The following is a 24,506-nucleotide window of genomic DNA, read 5'->3' on the forward strand; positions in this document are numbered from 1 at the left end:
AAGATCCCCTGGAGAAGGGAATGGCAAGCTACTCCAGTATTCTTGCCTGGAGAATCTCATGGACAGGGAAGCCTGACGGGCTACAGTCTGTGGGGTTGCAAAGAGTCAGACAGGACTGAGTGACTAACACGCACGGACACCCACGACTTATTGTTCCTTTTGTCTTTTTGTTGTTTGTGTAGTGACTTCCCTAGACTAATTCGGTAAAACCTATATTCTTTATATTGTGTTGCCTCTGAAGTCTGTGCTCAGTTAATCTAATGGTCAGTTGATGATCAGACATTTTTCTCAAGTGCCTGGAACCACTGAGTCTTCTAGCTCTTCCCAAGGGGTTCTGTGTGCACATGGGCTATGTTTTTAATGTTCCTATAGGAAAGTGACTGCTCTGGCTTAGCTTGTAACTCTTGCTTGCACTGAATATCAAAGTCAGCCAGAAATGAGAGATTAGGGCTTCTCAGTACTTTTCTTGAGTATGAATACAGTCCTGAACAGGAGTGTGATCTTCTTGATTCTCGTGAATGTGTTGGAGCTTTTCAAAACCACTATGGACCTCCCATTCCCCAGCTTTTCCTTCTAAGTTTTGGGCCAGATTTGTGTTTTTTTCCAACTGTTTTCATTGCCTCAGTCAGCTGTGATGATAAACATCTGCCACTGATTGTTTCTGACAAATGACCCAGGGAAAATGCTTTTCACACTGAGCAAGTTCTGAGTTAGGTCAGATAAAGACAAACCCTGCAAGTGGAGGTTTCTAGGGAACTGTCAGATCCAATAATGGCAGTTCTATGGGGAAGGAACTTCTGGGAAACTCCAAACTTACTCCAGCAACTCCTAGGCTGTCAGTTTTCACTGTGACTGCAAGACTGTTGGCTTTCAAGGCTTCTGTAGAGCTGGTGAGAGGGGAATGGGATAGGGTATGTGAAAACGTACCAGAGCTAGCAGTTTTCACCAAAGACTCATCGATGTATCTTAAATAACCCCTCCTTGGATTATTGGTAAGACGTTAATATTTGGAGTTTTGAAAAAGTTGATTTTGACAATTTTTGGGGGTATTGTTTTTGCTTTTAACAAAGTGGATTTTCATAGATTCTTAATATGCCATTCTGGAAGTGATCATTCAATTAACTGGGTTTTGATGAGTATGTAGTACACTTGTGTAATCCAAACCCCTAAGATATAGAACAGTACCTGGATATAGGAAATTTGCTCATGAATGAGGCACTGTTACAGTCATTGCCTTATAAGTGAAGTTAGATACCTAAGGACATTGTTGTATTATTGTTTTTTCATTTAATCTATTTTGTGGAAGAAAGAAAGGTGACATTAGTTAGGTCACTGGGTGGCCATAATTCAGGTATGTGTTGGATCCGTGCTACTTTCTGCACCGTCAGCTTGCTCAGTAATTGAAACGCTCTCAACTCAGTCAGCCATTTTTGGGAAAAAATAGCATGCCACATGGCTCACTTCCCATGCCATTTTTAGGTTGTAGAAATGGACTTCTGACAGGATTTTCTCTTATTTTTCCTAAAGAAAAAGCTCCTTTGTCGTCAGTATTTTTCTGCGATGAAGATGATCTTTCAAGTAGATATTTGTATTTACTTGAATTTAGAGAATGAGAATGTAACATGTAGCCACCATACTTTGATTTGGTTATTTCCATTGTGTCTCACAGGTACATTCCAGAGCTCAGTTAGGGATATGTGGCCATTTGTCACTTTTGTTGAAGATGAAGCTGCCTTCATTGAACCTGATTTTTTTTTCCTTCTGGTAGATTTGAGATAGTGAGATATAAATACACATACGTATAGTCACTACCATATTTCCTGCCAATCACTTGTATTGTTTTTAGTTTCTTTTTACTGATTTGATTTCTTCTATTCCTTTTTCTTACTTTCTACAATTTTTATGACATGGTTTCATAAAGATTTTGCTTCTCTTTCCTAACAAATACTTATGTTTCACAAAGATAATGTGACCTCTTACATTGAATCAAGAATAAGAGTGAGATATTTTCTGAGATTCTTTTAGACTGTGATATAAATTTATTTTGAAGGAGGCAACTTAACTACTTCTGTGATGCAAAATTGTTTCTTAATGTCTTGAATTATATTTATGCTTGTATTTCTCTTCATGAAGGGAGATTTATATTTCCCTTGAGTGTGGGCATAGGAATTTTCTGGACTTGTATTTACACAAGTCTAAAACTTACTGGAAATTACTATTTTTGGCCTTATTTGTTATAAAAGGGTTTTTGCTTAGATTGGGCTTTCATGAATGGAAAAGGAAACTTACTGCCTTGTCATTATGAATGTCGATTCCTAATCAGTAAACAGAGTTCCTTAGTTTTGAATCAGATTAAGTATGTATACATTGTTTTATCTCTGAGTTGCCCCATCCCAAACTTTTGATACACTTTCCCATATGTGTTTTAAGGAGAATGTTTAGGGGAGGGTATTTTCAGCTTATTGGCTAGAAGTATTATTACAGTAATTAAAGTCTTTGAACCTATTTAACTGTTTTTTTAATAGACATTATGTTCATAGAATATAATTAGCTGTAATTCTTGATTTATGATACAATTCAAGACATGGACTTTTAAAGTTTATTGAAAAATTTAATAAGCTGAATAACCAGAATTTGCCCCCTATCTGATAAGTAGAATATTTCCTGTGACTGACTTCTGTGTCCTCCTCACTTATTCTACCTATTCCCCCACCAAAGATAACACATATTTTGCATTGTTTTTGTTTCTTTTTTTATTAATAAAATGTATGTATCTAATTTTGCTTGTTTTTGATAATATAAAATGTAATCATACTGTATGTTGACCTACAAGGGACTTGCATTTTCATTTAGTATTAGATTACTAAGATTTCTTACCTGTGTGGGTCTGTAGTTCATTCTTTTTCATAACTGTGTAATCTTTGTGTACACCAAAAAGAAATCTCATTCTGTTTATCCAGTCTCCAGTCAGTAGGCTTTTGACTTTCTCCCCCAATTCTTAGCAGTTGCTGGTAGGATTATTTTATGCATGCAGTGTGTGGAGTGTTCTGTTATGTATGTTTCCTGGTCCAGATCTACATAAGCTGTTAGGTGAATACCTAGGAGGGAATTTGTAGGTTATAAAATGAATGTTCCAACTTACAAAGTAGTGGTGAATTATTTTCCAAAGTGATAAATTATAATTTATACTTTAAACCACTTAATAAAAGTTTGATAAAACTCCCTTGGGAAACCATTGGGGTCTGGTATGTTTTTTGTGGGAGGAATTTTTAACTATTGCTTTGATTTCTTTATAGGGTTGTAAGCATATTTTGGCTTTCCATTATTGATTTAGTGTTGGTACCTTCTGTTTTTATTAGAAATTACTCCATTAAATTTTCAATTTCATTGGCATATAGTTACTGGTAATGTTGTAAGAGCCAGTGTTTGGTTTGTTTTCTGTTTTCCTGTTTTCAGATTCTTCGATTTTTGCTCTTTATCATATATGCCCTTCTTACTTTGGGTTTACATGCTTTTTTTGGTAGTATCTTGATGTCGAATCTTAAGAGTTTTTAATTTCACTTTCATTGATTTTAGTGTAACTTTTGTTTTCCTTGCTGCTTCCTTTTTTGATCCATGGATCTTTTTTGGAATGTGTTGTTCAATTTCTAAAGGTTCCCAATAGATTTTCTTGCCTTTCTGGTTTGACATATAGTCAGAAAACATGTTCTATATTGTTTCAGTTCTTTTAAATTTGTTGAGATTTGTTTTATAATGTAGGATATGATCTATATTTTGGTGAATTTTCTGTGTCCCTGAAAAGAATGTATATTTTGCTGTTGTTGGGATTCGTGTTCTGTAAGTTTCAATCAGATTCCATCAGTGAATGATATCGTTCAGTTCTTTCTTTTCCTTGTTGATTTTCTGTGTAGCAGTGACTTAGGGGTATTGAAGAACTCCACTTATTTGCAGGTTTGTTGATCTCTTTTCAGTTTTCACAGTTTTTGCTCTGTGTATCTTTAACTTGTGTTGTTTTGTGTATGCACAGTTAGGATCGTTAGAACTTTTCTGTGAACTGACCTGTCATCATTTTATAATGCTGCTGTATGCTGTGCTTAGTCACCAGTTGTGTCCTACTCTTTGTGACTCCATGGTCTGTAGCCCACCAGGACCTCTGTCCATGGGGATTCTCCAGGCAGGAATACTGCAGTGGGTTGCCATACCTCTCCTCCATAATGCTGCTCTGTCCCTGGAATTTCTAGCTCTGAAGTGTATTTTATGTGCCACTGTAGTCATTCCAGCTTTCTTTTGGTTCATGTGTGGTATATCTTTTCATATCTATTTTCTTTTAAAATACCTATATCATTATGTTTGTAATGAGTGTTTTATAGACAAAATATGGTTGGGTCATTTTTAAATTCAGTCTGCCGGTTTACTGTAATTATTGATACATTAGGACTCAGATATGTCCTGTTTTAACTTTTCTGTTTGTTCCCTTTGTTTTGCATTTGTCTTTTCTGGGCCTTTTTGTGGTTTACTTGAACTTATTTTACTATACCATTTTCTTTATCGTGTTTTTGAATATATCCTTTATTTTTTATGATTTCTCCAGGGAATACTGGACATTGGCCACTTAAAGTGAATTACAGAAATTTCACCAAATTATTTAGGTATTTTAACTCTCTCCCATTGATTATTTAGTTTTAAGTGTTACCACTACACACATTGAGAACTACATCACACAGTGTTATTTTTACTTCAGTAGCCTAAACGTAATTTTAAAATCTCAAGCAGAGAAGAGTAGTCTGTTTTCTTTACCTGCATATTTGTTTCATTGCTCGTCCTTCATTTCCTGGTGCTACTCTCATTGTGTGTGTATGAAAGTTGCTCAGTTGTGTATGACTCTTTACGACTCCATGGACTATACAGTCCTTGGAATTCTCCAGGCCAGAATACTGGAGTGGGTAGCTATTTCCTTCTCCAGCTGTTTTATTAACTTTGTCTAATATTCATATATCTCCTACAGCTTTATTCTCATTAGTATTAAACTGACAACTCTTTCTCCAACCTTTTAATCTGTCTCTTTATATTTAAAGAATTTCTTTGAGGCAGCATTTAGTTGTATATTAAAATTTAATGATCTCTGCCCTTTAATGGAGATGCTTAGACCAACTGGGCTTCCCTGGTGGCTCGGTAAAGAATCTGCCTGCAATGCAGGAGACCTGGGTTTGAACCCTGGGTTGGGAGGATCCCCTGGAGAAGGGAAAGGCCACCCATTCCAGTATTCTGGCCTGGAGAATTCCATAGACTCTATAGTCCACAGGGTGGAAACAGTTGGACACGACTGAGCAACTTTCACTTTCTTTAGACCAATTACATTTAATGTGATTATCAGTATGCTTGGTTACCATCTTTGTTATTTATCTTCCCTACCCCCCATTTCCCTTTTTTCTGCCTTATTTCAAATTGAGTATATGTGTATGTGTGTCTCTATTATTTCCTTAATTGATTTATTAGCTGTTATTCTGTTGTTTTCCTGATAATTAGGAGTCATAGTATACATCTTTAATTTATCACAGTTCTGCTCTCTTAGCAGATTTTGGTTACACAATACAGTGTTATTGGCTGTACATATGACGTTATATCATTAGCTCCTCGGGCCTTATTCATCTTCCTGCTGAAATTTTGTACTCTTACCAGCCTCTATTTCCCACACTCCCCAGTCTCTGTCAACCACTTTTCTGCTCCGTTTCTGTGAGTGTCTTTTTAACAGTCATTTTCTTAAAAACGTGGTAAAAATACAGCATTACATTAAAGTGTATTATTCAGTGACATTAATTATATTCAGTGTTTTGCAACGATAACATATTTTCAAAATTTTTTGTGTTCCCCAAACTGAAACTCTGTACCCATTAAACAGTAACTCTGTATTCTCTACCCATCCAGCTGCTGATAACCACAGTTCTACTTTCTGACTCAGTGAATTTGCCTGTTCTTGGTACCACATTTATGAGGAATCAAACACTATCATTTTGTTTATTTCATTTTGTTATTTGGTTTATTTCACTTAGCATAATTTTATCGCGGTTCACCCATGTTGTAGCTTGTATCAGAACTTCATCCCTTTTTATGGCTGAATTATGTAGCTATACTACCTCTTTGCATTCATAGGTTAAAGGACAGTTGTCTTGTTTTTACCTTTCTTTGCATATTGTGAATAGTGTTGCTGTAAACATTCATATACAAGCATCAGTTTGAGTCCCTGAGTCAGTTTATGTTTATCCACATATTTACCATTTCTGGTAGTCTTCATTCCTTTGTTTAAATTCACAGTATAATTTTCATTTCTGAAGGTCTTTCAACAGTTTTTGTAATTCAAGATTGCTGTCAGTAAGTTTTTTCAGCTTTTGAATATCTGATAAAGTCTGGATCTCTCCTTACTCTTTTCCCCTTTTAAAGAAATTTTCATTGTGTATAGAATTTTAGGTTGACTCTGGTAAAGAATCTGCCTGCAATGTGGGAGACCTGGGTTCGAGCCCTGGGTTGGGAAGATCCCCTGGAGAGGGGAAAGGCTACTCATTCCAGTATTTTGGCCTGGAAGATTCCATGAACTGTATAGTTCATAGGGTTGCAAAGAGTCGGACATGAATGAGCAAGTTTCACTTTCACTTTCTAAAAAATTTCAGTGCGTTGGAAATGCCATTCCCATTTTCTACTGACTTGCGTATTTTACAATAAAAAGTCTATTGTCATTCTTTGTTTCTCAGACTATATCTTGTCTGTTTTCTCTGTCTCTTTAAGATGTTCTTTTTACTGTTGATGTTATATACATTGTGTGTGTGTGTTGGAGCACTGTAAATGTGCATACATGTTGTGTGGTTTATTTGTATATTGTGTGGAGTGTTTGTATATATGCATGCTTTTTTGTGGGGGGCAGGTTTATGTTTTGTTATGTGGAGATTGAGTTTGTGTATGGCAGTTGCTTTGTATTTTGTGAACGGAGCTATTGTTTGTGTGCTTTGTTTTGTAGGTCTAGTATTACATTGTTTGACCTGGTCATTGTTGTCTTTATTTTGAAAATTGATACATAGGTGAAAACTTTTTATACCAATTAAAATATTTTTATCCCATTATTTGTTTTTTTAATTAGTTGCAACTTTTTGTTGTTGCTTTTGAAAACACCGTTCTACATTTTTTCTCTTAATATTTTAGAATTTATGTTTATTTTCCTAGTTGTCTTTGAAATTTAAAAATGCATATTTATCTTCAGGAATCTCACTTCTCCCATATTAAAGAATTTAGAGTACTTTATCTCTAATCACTTCCTTCCCAAAGTTTTCAGTTCAGTTCAGTCACTCAGTCATGTCTTGACTTTGCGACCCCATGGGCTGCAGCATGCCAGGCCTCCTTGTCCATCACCAAGTCCTGGAGCTTGCTCAAACTCATGTCCCTTGAGTCGGTAATGCCATCCAACCGCCTCATCTTCTGTCATCCCCTTCTCCTTCCACCTTCAGTCTTTCCCAGCATCAGGATCTTTTCAAATGAGTCAGTTCTTCGCATCAGGTGGCCAAAGGATTGGACTTCCAGCTTCAGCATCAGTCCTTCCAATGAACATCCAGGACTAATTTCCTTTAGGATGGACTGGTTGGATCTCCTTGCAGTCCAAAGGACTCTTCAAGAGTCTTCTCCAACACCACAGTTCAAAAGCATCAGTTCTTCGGTGCTCAGCTTTCTTTATTTGTAGTCCAAACTCTCACATCCATACATGACTACTGGAACAACCATAGCTTTGACTAGATGGGCCTTTGTTGGCAAAGTAATGTCTCTGTCTTTTAATATGCTGTCTAGGTTGGTCGTAACTTTTCTTCCAAGGAGCAAGTATCTTTTAATTTCATGCTTCAGTCACCATCTGCAGTGATTTTGGAGCCCCCCAAAATAAAATGTCTCACTGTTTCCATTGCTTCCCATCTATTTGCCATGAAGTGATGAGACTAGATGCCATGATCTTAGTTTTCTGAATGTTGAGTTTTAACCCAACTTTTTCACTCTTCTCTTTCACTTTCATCAAGAGGCTCTTTAGTTCTTCTTCACTTTCTGCCGTAAGGGTGGTGTCCTCTGCATGTCTGAGGTTACTGATATTTCTCCCAGTAATCTTGATTCCAGGTTGTGCTTCGTCCAGCCCAGGATTTATCATGATGTACTCTGCATATCAGTTAAATAAGCAGGATGACAATATACCTTGATGTACTCCTTTCCCGACTTGGAACCAGTCTGTTGTTCCATGTCCAGTTCTAACTGCTGCTTCTTGACCTGCATACAGATTTCTCAGGAGGCAGGTCAGGTGGTCTGGTATTCCCATCTCTTTCATAATTGTCCACAGTTTGTTGTGATCCACCCAGTCAAAAGCTTTGGTAGAGTCAGTAAAGCAGAAGTAGATGTTTTTCTGGATATTTATTTTGTGACTATGCTTGTGTTTGTTGCTGCACATGGGCTTTCTGTAGTTTCAGCAAGTGGGGGCCACTCTAGTTGGGATGCGTGGGCTTCTCCTTGCATTGGTCTCTTTCGTTGCAGAGCACAGGTTCTAGGGCATGTGGGCTTCCGTAGTTGAGGCACACGGTCCTGGTTACTCTGTGGCATGTGGAGTCCTCCTGGACTACAGATCAAACCTGTGTCCCCCGTACTGGCAGGTAGACTCTCAACCATTGGACCACAAGGGAGGTTCCCAGAGTTACACTGCTGTTGTATAGTATTTCAAGTCTGACTTGGAATTCCCCAAATTACATACAACATTTTTTCTAACAAAGAATTTAAAAATTTTAACATATATTTAAAAAAATAACCTGTGTACTGATAATATTATTCCCATGTGAGTCAGATTGTGCTTGTAGGAACATTGCTTTAGAGCAAATCTCTTAATGGTAAATTCCCTTGGTTTTTGTCTGGTTTTTGATTTCGCCCTAGTTCACAGTTCTATACTGACATTTTTCTCTTGGCCCTTTGGAGATAATATTCCACCGTCTTATATTGTTGCTGTCAAAGCCTGCGAAGCCATTTATCTTCTCAGTGTATTTTCTAGTTATTCTGTTTTGTTTAGTATTCACTGTGAAGTGGATTTTTTTTATGTTTCCTGTTTGGGCTCTTTTGGTCTGAATCTGTGGATCTGTGCCTTTTAGTGATTTGAGAATATTTGCAGCTATTATTCATTCTCTCCTCTCTTTCTTGAACTGCATTTAAACTTGTGTAAGATATTATCTTTTAGTTACTTGTTCTTAGTCCCACTTGATACTTTTCATTCTTTTTTTTTTTTTTTTTCTGTTGTGTATCTGTTCTTTCCAGCTGTGTGTGCACTGTTCTCTGACCTTTCCACTTGGTGTTGTGGTTCCAGCCTCACCCCAGTTTTGTGGGTGTCTTATATTGGGAAACTGTGTCCCTGGAGATCTTCCCTGTATTCAAGAGACCAGGGATGTCTGCTCTCCACGGTGGTGGTACGCTGCAATCAGAGGCTGAGTCTCAGCTCTTCATTTGTCATAATCCATTGGAAATGAGAGGGCTTCTCTGGTGGCTCAGACAGTAAAGAATCTGCCTGCAGTGCGAGAGACCTGGGTTTGATTCCTGGGTTGGGAAGATTCCCTGGAGGAGGGCATGGCAACCCACTCCAGTATTCTTGCCTGGAGAATTCCAGGGACAGAGGAGCCTGGTGGGCTACAGTCCATGGGGTCACAGAGAATCAGACATGACAGAGCAGAAGCACATGGAAATGAGAATCTCTTTGGTGTAATTCCCACTAGTCATGAGACAGCATTTTAATGAGTTTTGAATGAGTAAAGGATTTTGAAGGGAAGACTGTAGAGTTACAGATATTTGAAATTTTCTAACTTGAGGGGGTGAGCCCAAGAATTTGCATTTCTTAGAATTTCCAGGTTTGCTGATGCAGCTGGCCTGGGTAACAAACTTGGAGAGCCTTTGGACTAGATGCTGTTTTGGCTTTTGGCTCTGATTCTTTTACATTTGAATAGGGGTATTATCTGGCTTGGGGATCATTTTATTAACTCTTATTAAAACTGCTATAACAGTTTTCATTAGCACCTAAGTCGTTTGTTTAATAACACTGCATTAATGTAATGTTTTATTTTAGTGATCATTCAGGATATGTTCGACCACTGCCAGTACCTCGCAGTTTAAATAGTGATATTTCCTATTTTGGTGTTGGGGGCAAGCAGGCTGTTTTCTTTGTTGGACAGTCAGCCAGAGTAAGTAAAAAAGATTTCTCAAAAGTGAAAGTTGGTCAAAATATTTTGAAGTTGACTGTCTAATTATTCATTTTCAATTTTGTGAATTTAAAAGGTAATCTTTTTAATATTTAACAGATGATAAGTAAGCCTGCAGACTCCCAGGATGTTCATGAACTTTTACTTTCTAAAGAAGATTTTGAGAAGAAGGAGAAAAATAAAGAGGCAATATATAGCGGATTTATTAGAAACAGAAAGGTACAGTACATTTAACTCATTAAGTGTAAATTTATACCTTGGATGGATGATGGGACAAGAACATTTTTTTTTTTCAGTTTCTAAGATATTTATGTTATTTTAAAAACTTGAAAATATGGAATTTTCAAATTTTTATTTTAATTTTGTGAATAGTAAAAGTGATCAGTAGTGTAGTTTCTTAGGCTGAAGTTTTTAGAAAATAGCTTTTCCCATAAAGCCAAGTCAGCTTCCTGGAAATTGTTCATAAGATTATAAACTGTTTCCTTGCTCTGAGTTTGAGTTTTTAAGTATTTGTTGTATAATAATCACAGAAGTAGAATACAAAACAGTGATTAAATTTGCATTCAAACTCTCATTTTAATAAATGGAATGTTAATAAATTTGAATCATGGTGAGCACATGGTATTTGTTGTATTACTCATTCAACTTTGAAACATTTTAAAATTTAAAGGTAAAAATTTAAAAAAAATTTTGATTCTAAAGTAAATTGTAAAAATTTTTATAAAGAAAATAAAAATAGTCTCAAATGCCAGATAGAAGTCCTTATGATATATTTAGTTGAATTTTCTCCTAGTCTAACTTTATAAGGAATTGGAACTTATAAATGCATATGGTGTTTATTACAAAGTCACTTTTCCTAACAGTTCAGTGTGTATCTTTATCCTTGTAAGCTTTTATGTGTACAGCAACTTACATAGTACATATATGCATACATATGCATGCAATTTTTAATATACAGACTCATAGTAAAATAAAAACAGAAGTTTTAAATTCTTATCCTCAAACACATCCTTCCCTCCCCCCACAGACTATAGATATTCTCTGAAAGTGGCCTGGGGCCCAGGATGGTTTTACTCCCTTTTAAACACAGTGCCAGAGAGATGTTATGGGGAGGGAGGTGGGAGGGGGGTTCATGTTTGGGAACGCATGTACACCTGTGGTGGATTCATGTCAATGTATGGCAAAACCAATACAGTATTGTAAAGTAAAATAAAGTAAAAAGAAAAAAAAAAAAAAACAAAAAACCACAGTGCCTTTGGGCTAAGTCAGCTGGGTTCAGGCTGTATCCTAGTTTTAATGAATGTGGACCGGCTGGGCATTGGTCCTGACCAAGTTAAGTGGTAGGTACCCCAAGCAAGGACTCATTCCACTTGAGGGTAAATGTTCTCAATTTGGGAGGTATTTTTAAATTCAGTATTTTCCTTTTCCCTTTTCTTTATGATTCTACAATTGGTTTAGCATTATGGTGTAGGATTCTCCTTTTTGTAAGCCAGTTTAGCAATCTCCGTAAAAGGCTCTCTGTCCTTACAGCTTTGTCACACACTCAGCTGATTTGTATTTGGTGATTTTCCTCCAAAAGATTTTTGAAGGTTGTATTTGAAATTATCCAAGTGAATGTTAAAGGTTGATGTAAACTTTGTTTGTTAACTACATTTGAGGTGCATGTAATCTTATGTACTTATGTTCACTCTTATAGCCGTCTGATTCTAGTCACATTACAAATGATGATGAAAGATTTCTACATCATCTTATCACAGAGGAGAAGGAAAAAGATAGCTTTACTGCTGTGGTTATCACAGGGGTACAACCAGAACACATACAGTACTTGAAAAATTATTTCCATCTTTGGACCAGACAGTTAACGTAAGTGTTTACATTTGATCCAGGACATGTTTTTTCTTATCATTTTTTTAAGATAGAAAATATTACAGGTACATTGAAACGTCTTGGCAGTCTGCTTTGATCCTATCCCATTTCTTCCCTCAGCATAGGAACCATTACGCTGATGTTAGCTGTTAAAATGGTTCTCTGTTCTGTAAATACTTATTGGTCACTTGGCTTCCCCAGGAGCTCAGTGGTTAAGAATCTGCCTGACTGTGATGCAGGAGCCACAGGAGATGCAGGTTCGATCCCTGGGTCAAGAAGATCCTCTGGAGAAGGGAATGGCAACCCACTCCAGTATCTTGCCTGGAGAAGCATATAGACAGAGGAGCCTGGTAGGCTAAAGTCCGTAGGGTCACAAAGAGTCAGACACGACTGAAGCAACTTAGCATACATGTAATATATTGGTCATTACAAATAAGAGGCCCATGCTTTTTGACAACTGTGATAACATTTAAAATAAACGTAAGAGTTTATCCAGTTCAGCTAATCAATCCCAGATCCCCCTTTTGTGCTTTTGCTATGCAGCATGGATTATAATCCATGTATTTTACTTATTTCTTTTTGTCTGCCTCCCACCTTGGGATGTTTATTGTTTTTTGTGCACTGTTATATCCCCAGTGTTTCCTGTTACATTGTTCAGTTCAGTTCAGATCAGTTCAGTCGCTCAGTCGTGTCCGACTCTTTGTGACCCCATGAATCTCAGCACACCAGGCCTCCCTGTTGCAGGAAGAGGAACCCCTTCCAGGGCCCGAAACTGGGCTCTTGTCTAACACTTGGAAATGAATTGTCCAGACAAATTCATGTGCTGACAAATTCAAATGTGCTGACAAAGCAAGAGATTTTATTGGGAAAGAGCACCCAGGTGGAGAGCAGTAGGGTAAGGAAACCCAGGAGAACTGCTCTGCCATAGTCTCGGGTTTTATGGTGATGGGATTAGTTTCCAAGTGGTCTTTAGCCAATCATTCTAATTCAGAGTCTTTACTGGTGGCCCACTCATCACTCAGCCAAGATGGATCCTAGCGAGAGGGATTCTGGGAAGTGGACGGACACGCGGTGTCTCCTTTAGACCTTTCCCGAACTCTTCTGTATGGTGGTGGCTTGTTAGTTCCGTATTCCTTATCAGGATCTCCTGTCATAAAACAACCCATGCAAATGGTTACTATGGTGCCTGGCCAGGGTGGGTGGTTTCAATCAGTGTGCTTCCCCTAACATCCCTGTCCATCACCAACTCCCAGAGTTCACTCAGACTCATGTCCATCAAGTTGGTGATGCCATCCAGCCATCTCATCCTCTGTTGTCCCCTTCTCCTCCTGCCCCCAGTCCCTCCCAGCATCAGAGTCTTTTCCAGTGAGTTGTTGTAGTTGCTCAGTAAAAGTTTATTGAATGAATATATTGAGTCTGTTAAAATAAAAATATGCATATGTGCTGTATGAAATGAGTAATCTAAAAATAAACCTTTCTGTATCTACTTGAGGAAAACTTTTAGGGAGTACATATTCTGTTAGATCAAATCAGAAGTATATATATTTAAGGTTGTTAAGTTTTTTCCTCTGTAATTATATGGTATAGATTGGATTGTTTCCATAGTTTGTATTAGCCTGAATTAGTCTCCAAAAGTGAGTATGCTGTACAAAATTCATGTTTAAAAAAAAGGTATCTTTTCATATTTTTTCTACTTACTCAAGGGCTGTTAAGATTGTTTTATACATAAATACATATTAACAGTTAAAAATTTTTATGAAGAAATAAATTTGATTTTAGGAATGCCTTTTTTCTTGAATATTGATGTTTATTGGCCCTGTAACATGAGTTTTAAATAGGACTTTGGACTGTTTATTAGCTATTTTATTATTTCTCTTAAGTGAAAGAACTCAGTGTACATAATATAATTATAACATAACTCCTGTTCTTAAAAAGAATGACAGAAACATACTCTTGGGAAGCTGTTTATAGCACACTTTCTTAATATATGCTTGTAAACTTATGATGTTAACACTTGAGATGTTTGAAGGAAGACCTTAAGATTTTCAGTGATTTCTTTTTATTAGTGCTTTAAATTAGGACATTTAGTGTAATTTTGAAGAGATATTTGGACATGGAACAACAGACTGGTTTCAAATAGGAAAAGGAGTACATCAAGGCTGTATATTGTCACCCTGCTTATTTAACTTATATGCAGAGTACATCATGAGAAACACTGGGCTGGAAGAAGCACAAGCTGGAATTAGGAGAGCCGGGAGAAATACCAATAACCTCAGATATGCAGATGACGCCATCCTTATGGCAGAAAGTGAAGAGGAACTAAAAAGCCTCTTGATGAAAGTGAAAGAGGAGAGTGAAAAAGTTGGCTTAAAGCTCAACATTCAGAAAACGAAGATCATGGCATCCGGTCCCATCACTTCATGGGAAATAGATGGGGAAACAGTGGAAACGGTGTCAGACTTTATCTTTTGGGGCTCCAAAATCACTGCAGATAGTGATTGCAGTCATGAAATTAAAAGGCCCTTATTCCTTGGAAGAAAAGTTATGATCAACCTAGATAGCATATTCAAAAACAGAGACATTACTTTGCCAACAAAGATCCGTCCAGTCAAGGCTATGGGTTTTCCAGTAGTCTGGTATGGATGTGAGAGTGGGACTGTGAAGAAGGCTGAGTGCCGAATAATTGATGCTCTTGAACTGTGCTGTTGGAGAAGACTCTTGAGAGTCGCAAGGAGATCCAACCAGTCCATTCTAAAGGAGTTCATTCCTGGGTGTTCTTTGGAAGGAATGATGCTAAAGCTGAAACTCCAGTACTTTGGCCACCTCGTGCGAAGAGTTGACTCATTGGAAAAGACTGGGAGGGATTGGGGACAGGAGGAGAAGGGGACAACAGAGGATGAGATGGTTGGATGGCATCACCGACTCAATGGACGTGAGTCTGAGTGAACTCCTGGAGTTAATGATGGACAGGGAGGCCTGGCGTGCTACAGTTCATGGGGTCGCAAAGAGTCGGACACGACTGACTGAACTGAACTGAACTGAAAAGATAAAATTTGTATAAAGGAATATTTAATACTACTGCTTGAGGAATGATTGCAGATGGGCTATGTGATATGGGAGATGGGAATAATTTCCCCAGAGTATAATCTTTTAAACATTTTCCAAAATAGTAAAAATTTGTGAAGTGGTGGTTTTTGATGGGATGATGTTGAATTTATTAATTTTAGGAGTATTGGCTTAAGATTGTTTCATTTCTACAGGAGAAGAAAGATGAGACAGAATGATACTCTCGTGTTAGGGACATAAGTTAAAAATACCCAGTTGTGTATACTCCTTGATATTTGAGTCTTTTCTAGAAAATTCCTGACAAGTAGAATTATAGCCTCTTACCTTGTAGTTCGGGAGACCTGGGTTCGATACCTGGGTTGCTAAGATCCCCTGAAGAAGGAACCCACTCCAGTACTCTTGCCTGGAAAATCCCATGGACGGAGGAGCCTGGTAGGCTACAGTCCATAGACTCGCAAAGAGTAGGACACAACTGAGCGACGTCACTTTCACTTTCACCTTGTAGTTCTAGTTTTGTTTTTTGTTTTTTTGGTAAAATACACTTTAAGTATGTGGGATTTGAAGTTGAAAAGACTTGGCTTGAATTTCCTCACACTAATTCTGTGACCTTAAGTAATTTTCTTGCATTTCCAACTTTTGTATTTATAAAATGAGGGGAAATAATACCTGAATCTCATGATTGTTTTTACCATTATGTGGTTTACTATGTTTAAAAATGCTTAATATTGTGTGTGGCACCTAGTATGTACTGCCAGTAGTAGTAATGAAGTGTTTTTGGTAGAAGATTGGATGAACTGTAGTTCTATGTGAATTAAAAGTATAAAATTATTCTTTTATATTTTAGGCATATTTATCATTATTACATCCATGGTCCAAAAGGGAATGAACAACGTACATCAAAGGATGCTGGACCTTTCAACAACATTGATATTGAAGTAAGATAAAATTATTTCTTAAAGTATTATGAAATATTAGTTCTAGTTCCAAGTTAATCTGGATAAGAAAAGTCAGTCAGTAAACAAGCAACTTCTCATCCTTGTCTTTTACCAGACCACTTCTCTAGTTTGATGTCTAAGTAAAGAGATTATTCCTAAGGTGTACTTTTCTGGATCTCTCGTTTACTATAGTATCTGGTTTCTATTTTCTTTGTCTTCTATGGAGATATGAGCCATTACTGAATGTCATGTCTCAAAAGCAGGGAAGAAAAGATATAGTTTCCCTTTTGTTCACAGAAGTCTCTCAATAAGGAAAAAATAAGTAAGATGTAGAAGAACAGAACATTTGAATGTTGAGTTCTCCATATCCTTGCCCACATGTCAGGCGGAATTCCCTGTCTTTATCCTGCCTCCTACCTCTAGGGCTTCCCAGCTGATGCCAGTGGTAAAGAATCCACCTGCCGGTGCAGGAGACGTAAGGGTTGCGAGTTCTGTCCCTGGGTTGGGAAGATCCCCTGGAGTAGGAAATGGCAACCCACTCCAGTATTCTTGCCTGGGAAACTCCATGGACAGAGGAGTCTGGTGGGCTACAGTCCATGGGGTCGCAAAGAGTCGGACATGACTGAGTGCACAGACAGACACACCTCTAGAGAAAAGCTTGAATGAAATAAACTTGTGACTTGCATATCCTTCAGCTCTTTCTTTGCTTGCTTTCAGTTTTTTAGTAATATATTTCTTAATTAAGACGCGCCTTAGACCTATTTAACCGAGATAGAAATATATATGTATTTTGTTAAGCTAGATGATTATTTATACAAATAAAAATAGTTTTTGCCTTTCTGTTGTTGGATCACAGATGAGAACAAAAGTGCAGTTGCTGTTGAATTTAATTGTTTCTGTTTTATTTTTATTTTAGATTTCTATGTTTGAAAAGGGGAAGACACCTAAGATTATCAACCTGAGGGAAATACAAGATGACATGCAGACATTGTATATAAATACAGCAGCTGATAGTTTTGAGTTCAAGGCTCATGTTGAAGGAGATGGTGTAGTGGAAGGGATTATCCGATATCACCCTTTCTTATATGATAGAGAAACCTACCCTGATGATCCATGCTTTCCATCAAGTATGTTAATCTGTTACCTTAGCTACAAAATACAAAGTTGTGATTTATCTTCTTAATTGTCAGTTAGGCTTAAGATTAGATAAATTTTAAAACGTTTTTTCCTCATGCAGGTCTTAAGTTGTTAAGGTGGTTGTAGTTTTTATAATTATTAATTTTTGTGTATATTCACATCCAGATAAATAAAGCAGTGGTGCTAAGAAACGTTATGTGTTCTTATATCGTACTTCTCTTACTGAACTGAACTTTTAGCTATGTACCACATAGTATTCCTTTATATACTCCCCATGTTGTCTTCCTGTTATCTTTGTAGATATTTATAAAGTAGTTTTAAACTTTATGTAGTCACATTGGTATTTTTCTTCATGCTTTCTGATAGACCTTGCTGCAGAAAGGCTTTGTACATCTCATTTTTTTATAATTTTTTTTATAGATTCTGTAGCTTTTATCATTTTATGTTTATATCTTTAATATACCTGTAATCTTCTTTTTTGTTTGAGGATTAACTTAATATTTTCCAGTTTCCTAGTACCAGTTATTGAATGTTATATAGAAATATCACTTTGATAATAATATAAAGTTCCCATAAGTACATAGAACCTGGATTGTTTGCTATAAGGCATTGATATGTTTTGTGTTTTTATACATGAATAACATGTCCTTTATAGTGAATCTCTTGTCCTTTATAGTGTATATTGGACAGTAGGACAAGACACTATTGTTTTTGAGAAAGTTCATAATTCTTAATCTTTTGATTTTCTAGATAAACCTTGGAATCACTTTGTACTGTACTTTGAATTAAAATGTCCTAATGGGATTGTTGGGATCACATTCAATTTTTATTGATTTTCTCATTCAGAATGGTTTCTTAGTATATCCTTAGTATTGTGTTTTGGAACCAGATTTCCTGATTTGACTCCTGTCTTTGCCACTTTCTATTGTGTAAAATTTGACAAACTACTGCTTTAGTATCTGTGAAATAGGGAATAATAATTCTTATAATAATTCTTGCCTTATAGACATGTTGTAGGGGTTGAATAAGAAACTGCTTCTAGTCCTTAGAATAGTACCCGACTCTGTTGAGTAAGTGTTCATACATACATATTATTACTTAGTGACTCTGCCTCCCATTCAGTCTCTGGCCTGTTTTTCATTTGTCATTTGTGATTTTGGTATGCTTATAGACAAAAAGATAAAGTTCTTAAAAATGATGTCTTAAAATAGTAGCCAATTAATTGAATGATGATCAGAGGGGTTCTCTAAGAGCAAGGGAAATGTTTTGATTGGAAGGAACTTTTACTTATGAACTTCTTGTGAAGATTTTTTTTGGAGAAAAAGACTTTATTGGGGGTCAGGGGGAATGACTTAATGCCAGAATAACTGAGGTATTACTATATCAGGATCATAATGCTTGAATCTAATTTATCTGAGTATATGAAAAGGTATTACTAAACATAGAAATGTTGTAGACATTTGTGCTTTATAACATAGGATATGACTCTAACTATCATAATATAAACTTGAATTAGTATTATTAATTTGTCCAAGCTAAGCAAACTTGCTGTTTCTAGACATTGTAGATTTTCCAGATGATTTTTATGTGAGTATACTGGTTCCAACAGAGTTGTAAGACGATTTAGGTACAAGATTCAAGCTACCGTATTTATAAATAGGTTTTACAGATGGCAGGCTCAGTAGCTAGTGTAGTAATCCTGACGCAGATTCATGAGTATGTAATTATTGCTTTTTAATGAGAATCGCTGTTGGTAATGTGGAGCCACTTTGAAAATCTGCCTTTTTGAGGACAAACAGAATAAAGGTACTTTTAGGTTTTACAGAACACAGTGTTAAAGATCATAAGAATTTTTGTTACCATTTCTCCGAAGAAGCTTTAACATTTCATTTATCGAAATTGATTTCTCAGTGGTAAAAATTATTTGTTCCACTTGTTCCTTTGTCCTAGAATTAAAAGATGAAGATGATGATGACGATTGTTTCATACTTGAGAAAGCAGCAAGAGGGAAAAGGCCTATTTTTGAATGTTTTTGGAATGGGCGGCTGATACCATATACATCTGTTGAAGAGTAAGTTCTGAGTTTTGCTGAGATTACATTGTTTTATGTCTTATCATTTTACTAACCAGTATTTTGTTTTATTCAAGCTTTGACTGGTGTACTCCTCCTAAGAAGAGAGGGCTTGCTCCTTTTGAGTGCTACAATAGGATATCTGGTGCATTATTCACTAATGACAAATTCCAGGTCAGCACAAACAAACTGACCTTTATGGATCTTGAGCTAAAACTGAAAGACAAGAACACCCTTTTTACAAGGATTTTAAATGGACAGGTATGATTTTAAATACCAAGTTTTGAATATTTGTAGAAGTGTTCTATTTTAAGTTCAACAGAAGTCACTTGTAGTGTAGATTTGTACTGACAGTTTGCATACTTTTCATTTTATTTACTCCAAAGAATATAAATTTTAGTTCATGAGCATTTATGTGTTCACTCAAAAATTTCAAACTGATTAACTCTTACTGGAATAAAACTTATCAGATCTTCATCAGTACTTTTGACGTGGTGAATAGAATCTTCGGAAGCATGTCTGTTTGCGAAGAGCATATAAGAATTTTGTCTAATAGAGAGGCTTTGTATATTAGTAACCTAAATATACAATTTTAATCTAACTTCGGGGGTAAAATTTAGGTAGAACTGTGAAATACTTTGGGCTAAAAGGTAATTTGAGATTGATCACTATTAAAATCTGCTTTAATCAATAGAAAAAGAATGATAAATTTTTTTAAAAGTTGAATGGAGCTAGTGTAGTTTCCTTTTGCCTAAACACCTCAGAAACTTACTTGATGCTACTCTTTCAGTAATGTAATGTTGCCAAGAGATGGATGCATTTATTCTAAACTTAAAGTTGCTGGACAGTAAACACAATATATAACACAGTATTTGTGTATCCCTGTAACATGTTCACATTCATTTTGCTCTTAATAAAAAGGATTCTGAATCTGATATAATTTTATCTAATACAGATGAGGGCTGAGACTGAAATAACAGCATAATATTTGGTAGGCAGACAGTCTCATTCCTAGTTAATAATTTTAATACTATTGTCAAGTTGTCAAAGTGACAACACTAATTTACTGATTCAGGAAGGAGTTGGTACCTGGGAACAGATTAGGGGGAAAGTTTCCTTGAAAAATATATGCCATTTTTTGGTGTTTACCATGTACATGTATTTCTTATTTGAATAACTTTTTAAAATCTAATTTTTTTTAATGATTAGCATACTGGTCATCTGACTGAAAGTTGCAAAAACTTAAGCTGAAATCAGTTTTAATTTTGCCCCATTTTCATTTGGAAATGGTAGGTTGTGGAGTAAGGTGTACAGAGAAAACGAACTTCTCTAACTTTACGCTTTGTCTTCTGTGAAAGCATGTAATGCGATGATCTTCCCCTACTCCATCTGCTAAAGACAAGCATTAAACTAGTGTATAGTAGCTTACACTGGAGTGTAAATCTCTACGGTCTCTTAGCAGAGTGAAGAATGATAAGCCATAACACATTTTGTTCTTATGTATTACAAGAAAGCAAATTTTATTTTATGATCTATTTTTGAAAAATGTATGAAGCATAATTTTTTAAAAATGTGTTTTGCCATAGCTATGTTTCTCAACCTTATTTTCACTGTCACCTTATAAAAGAGCCTTTTTGAACTTTTCTCCCCCAAATAACCCCCCAAGATATTTTAATACCATAGATTCACCATATCTATGTTTAAGTATGTGTTTAAATCTGTGCTTAATTTATGTAAAGCTTTTTATTTCCTTGTTGGAGTGTGCGAGTTTCACATTAAGAAGGCTTCCACTTACCCTTTTCCCCTAATCAGTTAATTCTCCTTTTCCAAGGCTGTCAGTGTTTCTCTTTTTTTTTTTTTGGTGGGGAGGGGAATGTATCCTAGGGTTTAAAATAGGGAAGGAAATCTATGTTGATATTGACCATTGAAACCTTAGATGCAAGAGTGTGATCAGTCGCTTCAGTCCCGTCCAACTCTCTGTGACCCTGTGGACCAAGGATGATAGCAAAGATTTTTTTTCTTTAGTAATGTGTTGATAGAAATCTAAATTTGTATGGGAGAAAGAGCCATTAAAATATTTTAGTTTTTTATTTGGTTTTCTGGGGTTGGTGGGTATTTGGAAGGAAACATGAAATGAACAAGAAGTGTCTGTGGTTGTATTTGTTTATGAGTAGCTAAGTTTTGTGGAACATTTTAAAATTTTACAGGAGCAGCGAATGAAAATTGACAGAGAGTTTGCTTTATGGCTGAAGGACTGCCATGAAAAGTATGACAAACAAATAAAATTCACCCTTTTTAAAGGAGTAATTACACGTTCTGATCTTCCTTCTAAAAAGCAGGGCCCCTGGGCCACTTATTCAGCAATAGAATGGGATGGAAAAATATACAAAACAGGACAGCTGGTAAGTTTAACTTATTTTTAGGTTTAATTTTTAGTAGAATTTGAAACTAAATTAGAGTTATTAGAATTTGTCAACAACCAAAAATAATGTATGTAGTCTTGCCTCCTTAGGAGCCAGAAAAGAAAGACCAAACTGATTATAACTATATAATTTAACAGGACATTAAGGGAAAAAAACAATGGTTTTTGCCAAAGGCTCAGTTAACAAAATTTTTATTGTTTCCTGTACTTCAGTTTACTCAAATAGAGAATCTGGTTTGTTTTTTTAATGTGATATGAAGAAATGGTTTTTCATCAAATTTTTTAGTGTCTGCAGTTTGTAAGTTACTGTGCTGTTGACAGTGTTATGGAGATTATAGAGATCTAGGGGTGTCCTGTGTCCTTCAGGCTATTACAGCATGAAAATAGAGAGGACCTAAGAATAATCATTGAAGAGAGAGAATGAGTAGTGCTCTCGTAGTTTAGAAGGAGAGTTTTCTGACTTCGGATGGGCCTGGAATAAGAGAATAAATCACGCAGTTCTTTGTGCATGAAGTGACTTTTGTGTAGAATTTAAAAGAGGTAATGGCTCAGGTTTACAGAGGTAATTATGAAGGTAACTAACTTAACATTGTTCAGTTGTGTCTGACTCTTTGTGACCCCATGGACTGGAGCCCTGGTACCAGGCTCCTCTGTCCATGGAATTCTCCAGGCAAGGATGTTGGAATTGGTTGCCATGCCCTTCTCCAGAGGATCTTCCTGACCCAGGGATTAAGCCCAGGTCTCCTGCATTGCAGGCAAATTCTTTACCCTTTGAACTACCCGGGAAGCCCAGAGTGGGTTTATTATGAAGTGGGTTTATTATGAAGGTAGTAATAAACCCACAGATGTGACACTATCATCATCATATAGTGAAAGCTTTGGAATCAGACGTGGTCACTGTGAAGTAGTGAGTGTGGCCTGAGCCTGCTTTTCCAGTAGTTAGAAGCTAGAAAATGAAAAGGAGGAGCTGACAGAGGAGAAAGAAAGGGATAAGATGGTGAGAGAGAAGAAAACCAGGAAAATAAGGTATCCATGAAGTTGAGTGGAAAGTTACAAGGAGGGAGTGATCAGGAAAAGCAACAGAGCTGGGTTACTGCAGACTGTTATATGTGAAGAGAAATAGTTCAGAAGTGAAATGAGGCTGGAGGGATAGATTGGATATAAACTCTTGCTGTCCTTGTAGTTGAGAAGTTTTGAATTGGACTAGTGGAAATTACTCCTGGTGTTTTCAGGGCAGGTAAGGGGGAAAAAAAAAGTGTATATATATATATATATATATATATATATATACACATATATATATATATAGAGAGAGAGAGAGACAAGTTTTGAGCTAATTTATTGGAAAGAAACAATAACTTTGTAAGTTACTGTTCACGGCCTGTAAGCAACATTTTACGGGGATTTGAGACAGACATGCATAACTATGACATTTTTATATGAAGAAGCCACTGTCTTCTCAAAGATGTTACAAATAAGTGGAGAGCTTCACAAATAAACTTTATAGAGTGCTTTTTCATTGAATTTTCCTGATAATAGATGCTGGGTTTTTCCCCTTGTATAAAATAGTTCTGTTAAAGTAATTGTTAAACCTGTTTTTCTAAGTAAATATTAATACTAAATCCTTGTTTTAAAATTGAATGTTAGGTCAAGACAGTCAAGACACTTCCTCTCTTTTATGGAAGCATTGTGAAATTTTTTCTCTATGGTGATCATGATGGAGAAGTATATGCTACAGGAGGAGAGGTTCAAATTGCAATGGTAAGATCCCCAAGTAACCCAAAATAGTCTTCAAAGTCTCTTGGTATTACTACTTTATTTTGCTTAATTCTTAAAGATACAGTATTCTATTTTTGACTTGTATTTGGCTTTTACATTAGTTACAGGAGTGGGAGCATGATGTTTTATGTTTCATATTTTATGTTTTTAGTAGTTTGTAGAACTTAACATCTATGTGCCCAGTGTTTATCAAATGTTACAATATTATTACCAATTTCATAGTAATTTTAAAGTGCACATTTCATTCAAGGTTCATAAATATAAACAGTGGAGCCAGACTTCTATCTCAAGAATGAAAAACAAAACTAGAGGGGGCTTTATCCTTATGAAGAAGTGTTAGTTGCTCAGGTGTGTCTGACTCTGTGACCCCATGGGCTTGTAACCCACCAAGCTCCTCTGTTCGTGGAATTCTCCAGGCAAGAATACGGAGTGGGCAGCCATTTCCTTCTCCAGCGGATCTTCCCAATGCAAGGATCGAACACTGGTCTCCTGCATTGCAGGCAAATTCTTTACTGTCTGAGCCACCAGGGAGGCCCTTTATCCTTCCTGATACTATGCTCTTGTTAAGATTTGAATGGTATTTAATTAGGCCTAGGGTGTTTATCTGAAAAATGGAAATAAACACTGTGGTGTAATATAAATTATTATGATTTATCTACTTAATTAGGGTAAAAATATTTTTTGAAAGAAATCAATATTCTTGTGACTAAAATAGCTTTTTGAAATAAATGTTGGCATAAATTTTGCTTATTCAGGAACCTCAGGCACTATATGATGAAATAAAAACTGTGCCAATTGCAAAGCTGGATAGGACAGTTGCTGAGAAAGCTGTGAAAAAATACGTAGAAGATGAAATGGCAAGGTAATTTATGTTCCAAGATGCATGGTAAAAAATGACAAGAAAATTGAAGAGGAATTGTCCTTTTAGTTATTAGTGAGCGTGACATTATGCTTTTGTATTTAGGCACTTGTAGTCTTAGATG

The 24,506-nt window shown here is 36.3% G+C and overlaps 1 protein-coding gene across 2 annotated transcripts in view; it reads left to right on the forward strand.

Annotated features, from left to right (window-relative positions):
- SMCHD1 (structural maintenance of chromosomes flexible hinge domain containing 1) overlaps positions 1-24,506 on the forward strand; it is a 124,221-nt gene that overhangs the window by 24,758 nt on the left and 74,957 nt on the right. For both annotated transcript variants that reach the window (XM_042239642.2, XM_027960934.3), the window contains exons 6-15: positions 10,115-10,229; positions 10,347-10,466; positions 11,944-12,110; positions 16,024-16,114; positions 17,031-17,241; positions 19,202-19,322; positions 19,400-19,583; positions 21,530-21,724; positions 23,392-23,505; positions 24,279-24,385. In XM_042239642.2, coding sequence (XP_042095576.1) covers positions 10,115-10,229; positions 10,347-10,466; positions 11,944-12,110; positions 16,024-16,114; positions 17,031-17,241; positions 19,202-19,322; positions 19,400-19,583; positions 21,530-21,724; positions 23,392-23,505; positions 24,279-24,385 — 1,425 coding nt within the window. The remainder of the gene's footprint in view (positions 1-10,114; positions 10,230-10,346; positions 10,467-11,943; positions 12,111-16,023; positions 16,115-17,030; positions 17,242-19,201; positions 19,323-19,399; positions 19,584-21,529; positions 21,725-23,391; positions 23,506-24,278; positions 24,386-24,506) is intronic.

Source organism: Ovis aries, chromosome 23 (genome assembly GCF_016772045.2).
Source record: "Ovis aries strain OAR_USU_Benz2616 breed Rambouillet chromosome 23, ARS-UI_Ramb_v3.0, whole genome shotgun sequence".
Classification (NCBI taxonomy): domain Eukaryota; kingdom Metazoa; phylum Chordata; class Mammalia; order Artiodactyla; family Bovidae; genus Ovis; species Ovis aries.